General features: G+C 40.3%; 1 protein-coding gene across 2 annotated transcripts; it reads right to left on the bottom strand.

Annotated features, from left to right (window-relative positions):
• Positions 1-158: 158 nt before the first annotated feature.
• Positions 159-13,430, bottom strand: MED6 (mediator complex subunit 6). Of its 2 annotated transcripts, XM_063159210.1 has the most exons (8): positions 13,347-13,430; positions 8,102-8,261; positions 7,002-7,093; positions 4,759-4,841; positions 3,946-4,054; positions 3,379-3,494; positions 2,733-2,760; positions 159-2,348 (listed from the first exon to the last, which is right to left on the bottom strand). In XM_063159210.1, exons 1-8 carry the CDS (start codon positions 13,366-13,368, stop codon positions 2,221-2,223), a joined length of 738 nt encoding a protein of 245 aa, XP_063015280.1. In that variant the 5' UTR covers positions 13,369-13,430; the 3' UTR covers positions 159-2,220. The 2 variants fall into 2 exon arrangements, with proteins under 2 accessions (XP_063015280.1, XP_063015279.1); XM_063159209.1 differs by lacking the exon at positions 13,347-13,430 and having other exon boundaries at positions 8,102-8,406.
• Positions 13,431-13,462: the final 32 nt, after the last annotated feature.

Raw genomic sequence — 13,462 nt, 5'->3', positions numbered from 1 at the left:
CGGAACAAGAGTCCTCTACTTTCCTATTTGTTTCACTATTCAGTTTTACAAATACTTAATATTTGTCTTCCCAGGGCCATCATAGGACAATCTCTGTCCTACTCATTTTACTGCCCTTAATCAAACCCTTCTACTTTAGGGAAATTCCTTTTCAGATATTGACTTGCACAACACACTTTATTTCGGGTGAAGTCCAGTGACTGATAGAATACTTTGCTCATACTATATTGCAGCATACATTTTTTGCCACAGCTATATGCCTTCACCAATAAGCAAGCTTTCTTCTGCTAGTAGTGTTAAATATTTCCTTGGTGCATGAATAGATAATTTTCTCCATTAAAAAAACAAACAAACAAAAAAAAAAAACAAACCACCCAAAAAACCCCCACCAAAGCACCAAAGAAAAAAACCAAAAAAACCCCACACAACTGAAGCCCAATACCCTAGATCTTCATTAAGTGCAGTCTGTCATTTGTCTTGCTAACTTTTCCCAAATTACATACAGGTTCTCAGCTCATTTAATGGCCATTTCCAAGGACTTTATTCTGGCCATCAACAGCAAGGACTGCTGAGGTGCCTCACCATTCATGTCTTATTTCTGGAAATCCTGCATTTCCTTCATGGGGGTGGATAAGGGAATGGCTTTTGTGCTTCTTCTACTACTTGCTTTCAGAGGCATTTCTATAATATAAGAAAGAATGAAACCCCTTTTGTTCTAAGTATATTCACACCACCTTGTCTGGTTTTGAGCATCCCAGAGTAACTGCTTTCTATATTTTCACTTGATCTGATAGTCACACTATTTTCTTATCTACTTTTATCAACATTTTGAGAAATGGCTGTTCAAACCTGATCCAGGCGTGAAATAAACCTAATACACACTCAAGTACATGAATATATGAATTTCAGATCTGTATCTGCATTAACTGAGAACAGCTATTGGCATATCTGCATCTTTTAACATTTCCACTTTGGATTATATGACAAAACTGACATGGATCTTTCTATCATTCAGTAACAAATAGACCTGACAGGTCTTTCTATCATTCAGTAATAAACAGATCTGACTGGAGAGCTAAGCTACTGAAAAAGAGTGTCTTGTAACCTGAAGATAAATTTGACACAGCTATCTAAGCGTACTTTAGTCTTTCTGCCTATCTACATTTTGGTTGCTGTGTACAAACCTTTTTCTTGCTAACTACAGTTTACTTACTGAAAACAGGTGACAGTTGTGGAAAGAAAGCAAACTATTTCAAGGTTCACTCCATTACTTCAGTGAAAAACCAAAACCAAACTAATAGTAATTTCTTTTCAACAGATGATTTCTAATTTTTCTGAGAAAAAAAAAGGTCTATGTAAGCAATATGCTTAAATAAGTGTATAGATGTCAGTGATGTTTCTCTTCCACTGTTCCATTTCCGTGAGTCTGAAAGGCACATGCCTAATAAAGAACAAGGAAGTGCCAGGAGCACAGAGGAAGAGACGTGATTGATATATTTGAGTTACAGTGGAAAATTAGAAATATAAATAGCTTCACTGAGTGTGCAACATCAAGAAATCTTAGCCTGTTTTGCACCATAAATCTCTCTCCCAAAACACTAACTTGCATAATAAACTATCAGCTTAACCATTAAGTAAAATCCTTGTCCAAGAATATCTAGAAACTGAGACCGTCCTGACATCTAACTACAAGGATTTGAGGGTCCAGTCAGCAAATCTTTTATCTTTATCCCAAGCACACTAGAGGCACAGCAATTTGTAGTGGGTAACCTAACTAAAAAAAAAGCTGCCAGCATATATGATGCATTTTGCTACTAAAAACGTATGCATTTAAGAAAAGCCTTCCAGCAGCCAGGAATTTTATTTGCCAAGAATTCCAACTCCTTCTTATATACAAAAGTTTTTTTTCTTTTTACATAGGAAACCTAGACACAAAGGATGCAGGAGTTTGTAAAGTCTGCAGGAGGCTGCTGAACATGTCCATGTAAAAACCATTCTCAGAAGTCAGCATTCAAAATAAGACCATGACTGCCTCCTTTGAGGCATCTCACATCCTAACATTAACATTTGCATGAGAGGTTTCTACAGAAAAAGCTGTTACAGGGATCTCAGTCCCTGAATTATCAGTCTCAGTGGAAGAGCTTAAATATAAAGAAAAGAGAGCAAGAATCCTATGTTTTCTAGGTTCTGACAAATCCAGATGTGCAATAGAATCTTCCTTCACTGGAGTCTCATTCGTTTTTCAGGTGGTCCTTTAGCACCAGCACTCTGAGCATTCTTTACAGTCTCTTTTTCCTCTGTCTTGACAGCTTCAGGGACTGGTTCTGGTTCCTTCTTGATTTGATCCACTAAAGACGTAACAGCAAAAGAAAGTTAAACCTCTGAATTTCATTCCTAAAACACTGTTCAGAGTATTTAGAAAATATTGCTAATGCCACAAAGGCAACATTAATATCAAAGGTGTAAGAATGATAAGCAGAGAATAAATTCATACTGATATCAGTTAAAAGGTGGAAAAGATTGAAGTGATATAGTTCATGCATTTCCTGTTTGGAGGTTGCCTATGATCAACTCAAAGTCTCTACTCTGACCCATTACTTTGCACAATTTGGTAATGCCAGAATTCCAGACCATCTCACAGCAGCAGCAGCAAGGGTTACATGGCAACTGAAGGATAAGATACTGCATACAGGGTCTATTTTTTCAGTCTTGTGAAAATATTACAGTTTTACCTGGGACAGGCTTTTCTCCAGGCTTTTGCTGTGAGGGAAGAAAAAAAAACCAACAGATCAGTGGAACCAAAATTGTAATTCTCAACACTTCCTGCCATTAATTTAGGATTTAAATGCAAGCAACGCACTCTTATATTCAAGAAGTGAGGGTGGAATGGGTCCCTAAATACACTTTAAATAAAATCCAGTTAATATTTTATAACATCCAGTTTTTCCTCTGACAACCGAAAAACATTAAAGACAAAAATATGCAGTTAGCTAGTCTTTCCCAGGAGTGGCTGAGGAGCACTTTTGTGAGACGCTGTAAACCTAATTTCCTTTGCTCCCAAGCAGAAGACTTAGTGGAACAAATGGCTACCAAGACAATCAGAGGTAACCACAAAAACTTCACAGAATGCCAAGAACTTCCATACTAACTAGTGAGTCTCTAGAACAATGGTTTTTGCCAAGGCCTTAATGACTCCAGTGATTACAAATGGAGATCCTACACACTATTATGAGCCTTCCATGTCAAGTTTGTGATCTAATCCATGTTACTATTGCAGAAATACACAAAATTCCCATTCAGTTTCCCCTGTTTAAATAGCTATGTGACTGTCTTTTAAGTTCTAAGTTACAGTAAAACTGTGGCTTTTGAGTGTCATACCTGGACAAATCTGGGTGGAAACTTTTGTCTTAGGTCTAAGAGCAAAGCATCTACTCGTTGTCTTTGGAAAATAGAGCTTGGTTCTTCTTTCTTCTTGGCTTTTGGTTTAGTTTTCTCTGCAAGTCACAGAAATATCAGAGAAAGATATATTAAAATTTATTTTCTCTTAGCACCTCTTTGTTGTATGACAAGTTGGTATTTGTCTCTCCTCTAAACTTTTCCTCCATTTTCTTACTGACATAGGTTTTTTTTTTGGTGGAAGACAGATTAAGGATGATTCTTACCTCCTGGCAAACTGATTTGCTTCTGAAAATGTGTTTTGGTCCCCAGTGGGTTCAAGAGTTGCCCAATTTGTTGACACACAGTTCATTATTGTCATCTCCCACCTAGGCCTCGATGTTCATTCCCACCAGCACAGAAGGGCAAAATTCCTTTTACCTGGTAGAGAGCCCTAACTTACCCTTCAGAAACTTCATCTCACTTGTCCACCATCACTGTGCATTGCCTCAAGCTTTCCCCTACATTCCTTTCCTCTCCCAAAGCATGCAGGAGAAAGAGCAATCATACCTCGTTCTTCCTCGTCTTTGAAATGCCACCAGTAGCCCTTGGATGGGTGATAGCGACAGTAGGACATAGCTTCTTCAAAAGCAGACTGAATTCCATGCACTGCAGTCAGCTTTCAGGACAAGAATGTAAGGCATTGAGTTCACAACTCAGGCAGAAAACACAATGTACATTTTTGAAGATAGGTATTTTAAAATTAACACTCTGTATTCATTTTTGTTCTGAGAAGGGAACTTGGAATATCTAGATTTGGACTCAGAATGTAATTTCTTTAACAGGTTCTCACAAGGCTCTTCTGGAGTGCTTTTATAAACTGACAGAGAAAAACTTGCCAAAAACCAATAATTTACAAGAACAGAAGGAATCAAAATAAACTTGAGTATTTAATTTAAGAAGAAATACCACATCAATTAAAAACACAAGCCTCATTTAAAAATAAATATAATATTAGCTTAACATTAACTTTCCAAAGCAAGCTTCACTGATTATGTATTTAATTACTACTTCATACATATGTCAAATAATTTTAAAATTTTGATTATTCAAACTTCACGTTGTTCTGCCAATTGTGTGGCTTTGCTTATTCTGATTCCCTCATCCTTAATGTATCCTAGTTTCTGGGCAATACTGCACTCTCACAAGAACTTGCATTTTCACGTGGGATGCACACAATATTAATCAGTGGGGTTTGTTTTACACCCTTACTACACAAGATCTTTCCTCAGAATAGTGAACGAGATATTTAAACAGCCTGGGGGACAACCAAAAATAAAAACAGATATAAACCAGTATGCATCAAATGCACAGAACACTTACCACTCTGGAGTTAATGACAGATCCCAAGTCAGGTGCTTGATAAATCACTCCAGCAATAATGTAGTAGTCAGCCAATGGCAAAACTGTGGGAAGGAAGAAAAGAAAAACGTGTAATCAATTTCAAGCTCTGGCTGAAGACTGTGTATTTGTTGCTGAATTTCAGTCATAGCAGCGACTGAGAAATTGCAGTATTTCTCTTAACACAAAATTTTCTCCTGTTAACCTTTTCCTTCAAGGTGCTTTATTAATATATATCTGTGTACTTTAGACACAGACTGATAAGGAGAGAAAAAAACAATGTCTGCTTTACAGATAGAAAAGCATGTGCTGTGAAGTCCTGTCCTATTGCAAGCAAATGATTTGCTTCACAGAACTGGGGTTTTCAGAGTACACTAGAGCTACTACTAGTCAAGTGAACTGCTCTGGAAGTAATTCCACTAGCCTTGGCTACCAATAGAAGCCCACTACAATGTAAGATATCATTGTTCTGGACTCAGTTTTCTCTAACTTCTACAATCCTCTCAGCTAGATTTCCCAGACCCAATGGAGTGAAGCACACACAGAGCATGCTTTTCTAAATTAGTAACATTCTGCCAAAAAAGACTACCTTCCAAAGGCATTTGCTAAATCAGATTTGGAACTTCTACTGACCAATCAAAAATTCTTGTTCATTAGAGCTGCAGTGCAGAGGAACATTACAGCTGCCTCTGTAACTCTGCCAAACATTGTTCAATTGAGAAACCATAGCAATGCTCCCAGCTTCACAATCCTAAGGACATTACCTGTGCACATGTGTTCCAGTTCCTCCATCTCTCCTAACAATTCATCCAGTACTTGCATTTTATGAAGCATGGACACCTACTTAAATTAGCAGTCCCAGACAGCTGGGTGCATATTACAGCCAGTACCCACTTCTCCTTGAAAAAAGAAGGATGCTTAGCACTTCTTTACAAATGGAGCAAGACACAGAACTGCAGTTTTATTGTCTCACAGCTCTGTACCAGGGCCTACTCTCCTAGACAGGCAACTCTCCCTAATCATTGATCTAAAGATTTTTCTAATATCACTTCAAAAATCTTTAAGAATTTCAAATATAAATACTTCTGTTTTAAAACCACACAGAAGTCATGAGATAAGCCTGCATCAGTTGTATTTGAGTATTCTACACTAGCTATGAACTCTGTAATTCTCAGGTTAACATCCCCATTCCCATGTCTCATTTTTGTACCCTGATGAAATAAAACACATGGTAACATCTCAGCTAGGGAACTATGCAACTCAATTAAGGTACCCAGCACAAACTTTACAGTTACAGTGGGAAATCAGTTAAGTTCCACCAAACATACATCTGCCTTACAGCATAAGTCTAAACACACATACTGTGGGTAGCTCCAACTCCAGTCTCAATCTGAAAGGTGTCAAAGCCAGAAATTAAGGGCTGTATAATAATTCTATACTCACTTTTAGAAGCTATGTTGAAAATTTCTAATAAAGCATACTAAAGAATCAATCATACATGTTTTCTCAATTTGGAACTGCAATGTAAATAGACTATTATCTGATATAAGCAAATAAAAAACATTACAAGATAAGGCAAAGCCCTGTAAAGACCAAAATGTAGCCTAAACCCCTAACAAAAAAAAAGAAATAATTAGCACTAACCCTGCCTTTCTTTCCTACAAAGCTTACTCTGAAATAACCTAAATTATGTTATATGAAGATGTAGTAAACAGATAATTCAATAACTATTGAAATGTGGCTACATGTTTGATTAATCACACATACACAAACTCAAGGTTAAAAAGGAATAACAAAGCCAGTTGCTTGCAGATGGGGAAAAAAAGCAAAGGTGTTTGATTTAAAAACTGGAAAATAACACTGTAGGAAGGAATGGTGCTGTTACCACAAGACTCCATCACAAGAAGATATGGACACTCTTGCATGGCCTAACAGATAAATGGAATGAATGCTTTTAGCAATTTCCCGTAGGAAAATGTAGCACAGGGCGGCACTCTCTCATTCGCTGTTCCCATTTCCCCACAAGATGGCACTCCCTGCTGCTGGCACACTGCAGGGACTGCTGCAGAAAGGATCTCCCCACCACAAAGCCTCACACCCTCCCAGTTAGACTGGAGATTAAGAGAGAAAAGAGGAAGCAGAAATGCTTAGACACAATTTAGGAACTGATAAAAACAACGGACTGATTTGGCTGCTCAACAGGGGCAAGAAGCGAGCGACGGTACCTTGTGTTGGAGATTGCCTTTGCTGCTTTCGGATAATGAACAGAATGGGCTCCTGAGCATGGAGAAGGATGTACTCCACTCCAACCATCTGGCTGAGAAAGAAACAACCAGAGTAAGCATTTTCCTCCAAGTAAAATCTGTAGGACATGAAGAGTGACTAAAGGGCAGGGCAACAAACCAACAAAGTTCTGATGCTTTGAAAGCTCTTTATAATGTGCAGTAAATAAAGGCAAAGGATTTTCCTGAGCTATCAAACCCTAGGTGCATAGACAAACAGAATTATACTGTGACACAACACAAGTAGAACATATCAGCAACAGATAAATAGCAAGAAAGTTAACAATCTATCATCATGGAGATGTCATTTAAATACAGCAACAAAGAACTGGTGTGTGATGTGACCATCTGTGTGTCTGATGTAAAGGCCTCTCTGCAATCACACTGAGCACAAGCGACTTTACCAGCAGACTTCTAGCTCTGATTGCAAACTCCCCATCATATTGTGGAGTCTTTAAATAGTTCTCAAACAACTTGCTTGTGCTCAGCATAGCAGATGGGGAACTAAAAAGAAAGTTAACTTGCACATGCAATCTCAATACACAACCATATGCGATCAGTTTATTTACAACACTCACTGCTCTTATTATCCACACTAAAAAGCCAGCTCTTTGGAGGAATTATGTACTAATTATGGCACACAGCCAGCAGTACATGGAAACACAAACTATTTATGAACTCAAAGTATCCCCTAACATAAACTCTATTCACTGCAGAAAAAACATTTAACTGCATTACACTACTCAGGTGCTGTTGAGGAGGGAGAATGAGAGAAGACAGCTTTTCTATGTCAGAGAAATATCTAAAGGGTTTACTGGAATCTCAAAAGATACACAGAATCCTTCAAGCTTAACACCTCCTTGAGACGGCAGAAGAAGAAGTAGAAAACATCCAAATACAGAAAAAGCTGGCCTTGCTGGAAAGTGGTGGGACTAAAAACAGAGCAGAATGAGCTTTCCAGCACGCTTCCATCCAGCCACCAAAGCCTCTGAACAGAGGGACAAGGGATACTGCACATCAACCAGATGCAAATTGCAACTTACTTCAAATGGTCCAGGGTCATCCTCTGCATTTTGACGACTTCATTGTTACATGTTCGGTCATAGAAAGGGTTACTTCGCTCTGAGAAATAGTCCAACACACTCCCATTGTTTAATATTGGAATCCAGGAGCTGTCAACCCAGGAAATCCCCAACAGATTATCTGGGAAAATAAATCTACATTGAGTATCAAAGCAGTCAAAACCACTACAAATACATCCAAGAGTAAATTGACAGCAGTTAACAATTACAGCAGAGAAAGGAGATGGAACACAAACACACCAGTTAAGAAGAAAGAAGAATTTCATAGAGTTCAAATAATAATTGATAACCTTTAATCTTCTGCAGGTTTCTTAGCAGTATACAAAAAACAAACAAAACAAAAAAAAAACCCCAACACAACCCAAAAAACAACAGCAAACACAAAGATGCTATTTTTGGGCAGATGCTTCCCAGTAACCTTGAACAAGAGAGATTCTAGTCCCAACTATAAAATTAATCTGCCAAATTGCCTACAGCAAATTCCTCATTCCATAACTCAGTGGATATTACAAATATCAAACTACTGAACACTAACAATTATATAAAAAAGCAAGTTTTTAAAATGAACATACTTTATAAGCTACAAGGCATAATAGGCCAGTTAAATTCTTACAGATTTAGGGAAATATGAATTAAAGCCCCTGCATTTTGTTATCACGCTGCAGCAAAATGTTCTTCAGGCACATCAAAGAAACCAGTGTCAACAACCAGTTCCACAGGCAACACATTTGCTAACACTGGAGATGCAGGAGGAACCTTGGGAAAAAACTCTGAAATTACTGATATTAAATCACAACAGCAGCAAACAGGAATTTCCTAGACACAAGAAAGTAGGAAGAGACATGCATTGTTTAGATTAAAAAAACCCCTAAGTGATGAGAAATTATTGAAGACTGACTGAAGATCTCAAATTCCCTCCTCACAGGAATCACTCCCTAAAGTTCACGCATTATATGCATACCCTGAACTCCCAGTTATCATTCCAATGAGAATATTTTATTTTACTTCTGTGACAATTCAGCATGCTTAAGGATCATCAGATCACTTTCAAAAATGTCAGCTCATACACTACTAGCAGCTTCTCCGAGGAAGCGTTATAAAGCAACACTACGTGCTTAGCAAACCAGGGAAAATGCAACAGAAATAGCTACATGTAAACCATTTTTCCTTGCTAATGTCAGAATTTTTAGCTGAACTGTTTCATGCAAGGCAGGGAAAGGGATGGAGAAGTCTAGAGACATTCAAGTTATTTCATATATACTATTCTCTCTCCTCACTACAGAAAAGGAAATCTCAGAAACACAGCACTAAGATCCCTTATTAAGCACCCAAGTCGTGGTAATGCTGTTTATTCCAAACACCATTCAAATCCAAAAGAGCTCGCTTTTCAAAAAATCTTAAAATCTTAAGCACTTGCATTCTTCTCCTAATAAGCTCTCATATTACACTTCAAATACAAACTTTCTTTGTTTGTATGATTAACAATACCTGTATTTCTCAGAGGATTGTCAGGTGAGCTTTAGAGATATATATATTTATATATATAGCTATCATGCAGTATATAGACTGATAAATGTATTGTCAAATGGAATATAAAGTTGGATTCTAACACTCAATTATCCACAGCTGCTTAGTGCCAGTATTTATAATTGCCTTTGTAACTAGCAAGATTGCTCTCTTAACTATTCTTGGGAAGAGGAGAGGAAGAATAAAACAAACCATGAACCTGGCATAGCTGTCATACTGAAGGGTGTACTGTTTATTTTGGGTATAAGAAAGGATGGCGTTCCTGCTTCCCTGTTCCTTTCAGAAATAGGACATCTTGTGCAAAGCATTTCTTGTGGAATTTGCATCACAGATACAAAAGTAAAGTGCTTGTGACAATACTGCCAATCTGTCATGATTTTCAAGGCAATTTGGAAGACAAGCCAGCAATCCATGGCAAAAAAGAAGAGTAATTCACACAATGTGCTGAACCTGGCCTTATCGGCTAGGTAGCCCAGCACTATGCTCTGACAAAGCAAGAGGAACAGCAAAGTAGCCTGACAGGGTACTGGGTTTGCCTGACCAGGTTTGGTAGGGAGAGTTACAGGGGTGGCTTCAGTGAGAAGCTGCTGGAAGCTCCCCCATGTGCTACAGAGACAAGCACAGACCATAAGGTGGCTGTCCCCCTCAGTGGAGCAGAGATGCAGCTGCAGCCCCTGGAGCAGGGGATGCCCGAGGGAGGATGTCACCTCATGGGAAGCCACGCTGGTGCAGGCTCCTGACAGGACCTCTGGTCCCTTGGACAGAGGAGGCCAAGCTGGAGCAGCTTTGCTGGCAGGACTTGTGACCCTCTGTTGTTCACATTTCTCCCGACGCCGAGCACAACACAAGCCAGGCCAAGCAGCCCCACGAGCTGCCAGGTCGTGTTCACCTGGCAAAGTTTAGGCTCAAAGCTGGCCCAGAGGGTAAGGCAGGTCAGAGGCCATGCTCACTGTGACACAATGGGCACTTGTCCATCCTGACTCAGCTCTGGGCGCTGCAGAAATCTTGGTAATTTTGGAAAAGTGAGGGATTGCCTGTGTAACCAAGATAACCATCCTGCACAGAAGGTCCTTAAAAACTATGAGCAGGTTGGTTTAAGTGCTGAATATTGGTCGGCATTATTACTTCTGCCAATTTCAGACACCAAGATGGATTAAACAAAATTTCTTGATGACCTGTATTTTAGACCACACATGGCCTGATTTCAAAAATTTGTGGAGATAAAATATTTTAATACTCTTGGATTGGTGAAAATGCACTTGTTGTAGTTTCAGTAATATCTATTTCGAATTTAAATGATAGTCCCACATGATGGTAGGCCCAAAGGGATACACAGCAAAATTACACAATTTTTCAGAGCTGCAAAATTCTGGATTTTTCATCACTAGTTTTGATGTGTCATGCAGAGAAATCTGGGATAGTTTTTCGTAGCTAGACCCATTGATCATCCAACACTCTACCTTAATTTCTAACCTTACCATTCCCCCAAATTCAGGGAACATTATTATCAGCTTCACCCCTATCCGAGTCCCATTCATTTTTTAAGTCTACATCACTTAATCAAAGTGGCTAGGCTTAAATCTGCTTTACTGGAATGTCTCAGCTTTTGGAAACTGTCATGTTGACTAATACCCTAACTGGGGGAGTTATGCAGGCTATATTCAATACCTGTTTACAGTGAAGAAGAAGAGAATGGTACTAAAGAAGGTGAAAGGAGAGCAATAGGCAGGGGGCACTGGGGTCTGAAAGGGCTCCCACCCTTTGGCCTGAATCAATGTACTCTTGGCAGGCAGGAAGGGACAATTAGATGTAAACATTACCTCTGACTATGAGGGGACTGGTGGAAAACATCAAGGCATTCTTGGCAGACCTCATAGCTCCAGTACAACCAGAAAATGGAACAGACTTCTGATCAACAGCAGAGCCACACATTCAGTCATAAAGAGAGGCAAGGCCGTGCTTAGTAAAGTTACAATACAGATTGCTGGGGCAATGGGAAAAAGGGTTTTATGGCCATTTTTACAGCTCAGGGTCTGTCCCAATTGGACATATTAAACTGACTCATGAGTTTCTATATGCTACAATGTCCTCTTCTACTGTCAGGACAAGACTTACCATGCAAGCTGAATGCTCAAGTAACTTTTTCTGAGCACTGTGTATAGCTATGCATCTCAAAGAAAAAGGCATGGAAAGCTCAAATCTGCTTACCAATGAACCAGACCTCAAAGGAACCTGAAAAGGACATCCTGGACACAGTACTGTTTGCTGCTCAGAGTATCATGAATGTAATACCTGTAAAGAAGCCTTGTTCTCAGACATATAGGCTGGTACAGTATTTAAGAGCAGTCAATCAGATACCTCAACTCTTTTGTGCAGATGTGCTTCTTCTACCAGGTTAAAAAGCCCATTTGGGAACAACAGCATTGGAGAAATTAATGGAGGACTGTCTCCTGTGGGAGGGATCCCACCATGGAGCAGTGAAGGCTGTCAAGAGTTCTCCTGGTGAGGAGGACAGAGTGACAGTGTCAACATGTATGAACTGATCACAACCCCATTCCCTGTTCACCTTTGCTGCTTGGGGGAGAGAAGTTAGAGAATTTGAGAGTGAAGATAAGCCCAGGAAGAAGGGAGTGGTGGAGGTGTCTGAAAGATACCTACTTAGTATATTGAACTATATTAAAGATATTGAGGGAGCCTAAATTATCTGGAGTAAGACAGAAGGCTCTCACATCAGCTAATAACCTAATACAGCACTCCTCCATTAATTGTCTACATAGTTCCTTTGTGTAATCTCAAATAAGGCAGTCAGAAAAACACACAGGACTACACATAACCATTAAGAATTTGAAGACAAAAAAGGAGAAAACATCTGGGGCATTATCAAAACTGACCCTTCATGAGATTTTCCTAAATACCTGCTCTTATTCATTCTCTGAGACTCCACCACACACGCTTCTGATGTTATTCCATCCAGAAACTCTTATGGAGAAAAATAACTTCCTTTCCTGTGGCCTCTGAACCCCCACTTCTCTGAAAGCTCAAATTCTTCACAACAATTTAACTTTTACTTTGTTTACAACATAAATACTCTTTAATACCTCAGTCAAATATCACTTCTTTAAAACATAATCTCTCTTAATTCATATCCCTGATTCCACACCTCCACACCCAAATGCTTTTTGTTACTTCAGCTTTCTTTCAGACTTTCCTAACACCTGGCCTGCCTCACCACATCCACCTTAAGTGCTCTTAAGATTACAGCCCCACTCGCTGCTCCGGTCCTGTGCAAGTCCCACACACACGCCAGGGCTTCCCACTTTCTCCCACACTTCAGAGCGGGAACTCTCTTTTTTAGCTGCTCCCTTACGTCGCCATCTCACTGCAGGACCTCTTTATCCCCCCTGAAAAGGCAGAGTCTACCACAAGGGAGCTTGTTTTCCCCAGGCGGCCCTGAGCACATGCTCGCAGCCTTCCGCGCATCCAAGAAAGCTGCTTTTTGGGCAGCTTCACCGCCCGGCCGTTCCAGCTTCCAAGGACCGTCACACCACCACACCGACTCCCTCCTACGGCCGCCCCGCGGAGGGCTCTGCCCCGCGGGCGGAGCTGAGCCCAGGCCGGCGAGCAGAGCCCCGAAGCCGCGGGGTGCGAGCCCCGAGCGCCGCCCGAGCCCCGGGCCTACCTCGGATGTCAACAGCCGCCATGGCCGCGCGGAGCACGTCCGGAACGGGGCAGGGCGGGGCGGCGCGCAGGAAGCGGCCGTGGAGCGGGGAGGCGGGGCCGGCAGGGCGGGCGGGG

This window comes from Melospiza melodia, chromosome 6, assembly GCF_035770615.1.
Source record: "Melospiza melodia melodia isolate bMelMel2 chromosome 6, bMelMel2.pri, whole genome shotgun sequence".
NCBI classification, from domain to species: Eukaryota; Metazoa; Chordata; class Aves; order Passeriformes; family Passerellidae; genus Melospiza; species Melospiza melodia.
Note: the sequence above shows the minus strand (reverse complement) of the source record. Positions and strands in the feature narration are given on the sequence as shown.

Excerpts from the sequence above, each read along its gene's own strand:
- MED6 (XM_063159209.1), bottom strand. The coding sequence starts at position 8,406 with ATGAAATTCTTCTTTCTTCTTAACTGGTGTGTTTGTGTTCCATCTCCT. Across the intron at positions 7,094-8,101 it reads ATGACCCTGGACCATTTGAA|CCAGATGGTTGGAGTGGAGT; the intron begins GTAAGTTGCAAT and ends TTTCTTTCTCAG. Across the intron at positions 2,761-3,378 it reads TTCCACCCAGATTTGTCCAG|CAAAAGCCTGGAGAAAAGCC; the intron begins GTATGACACTCA and ends CTTCCCTCACAG.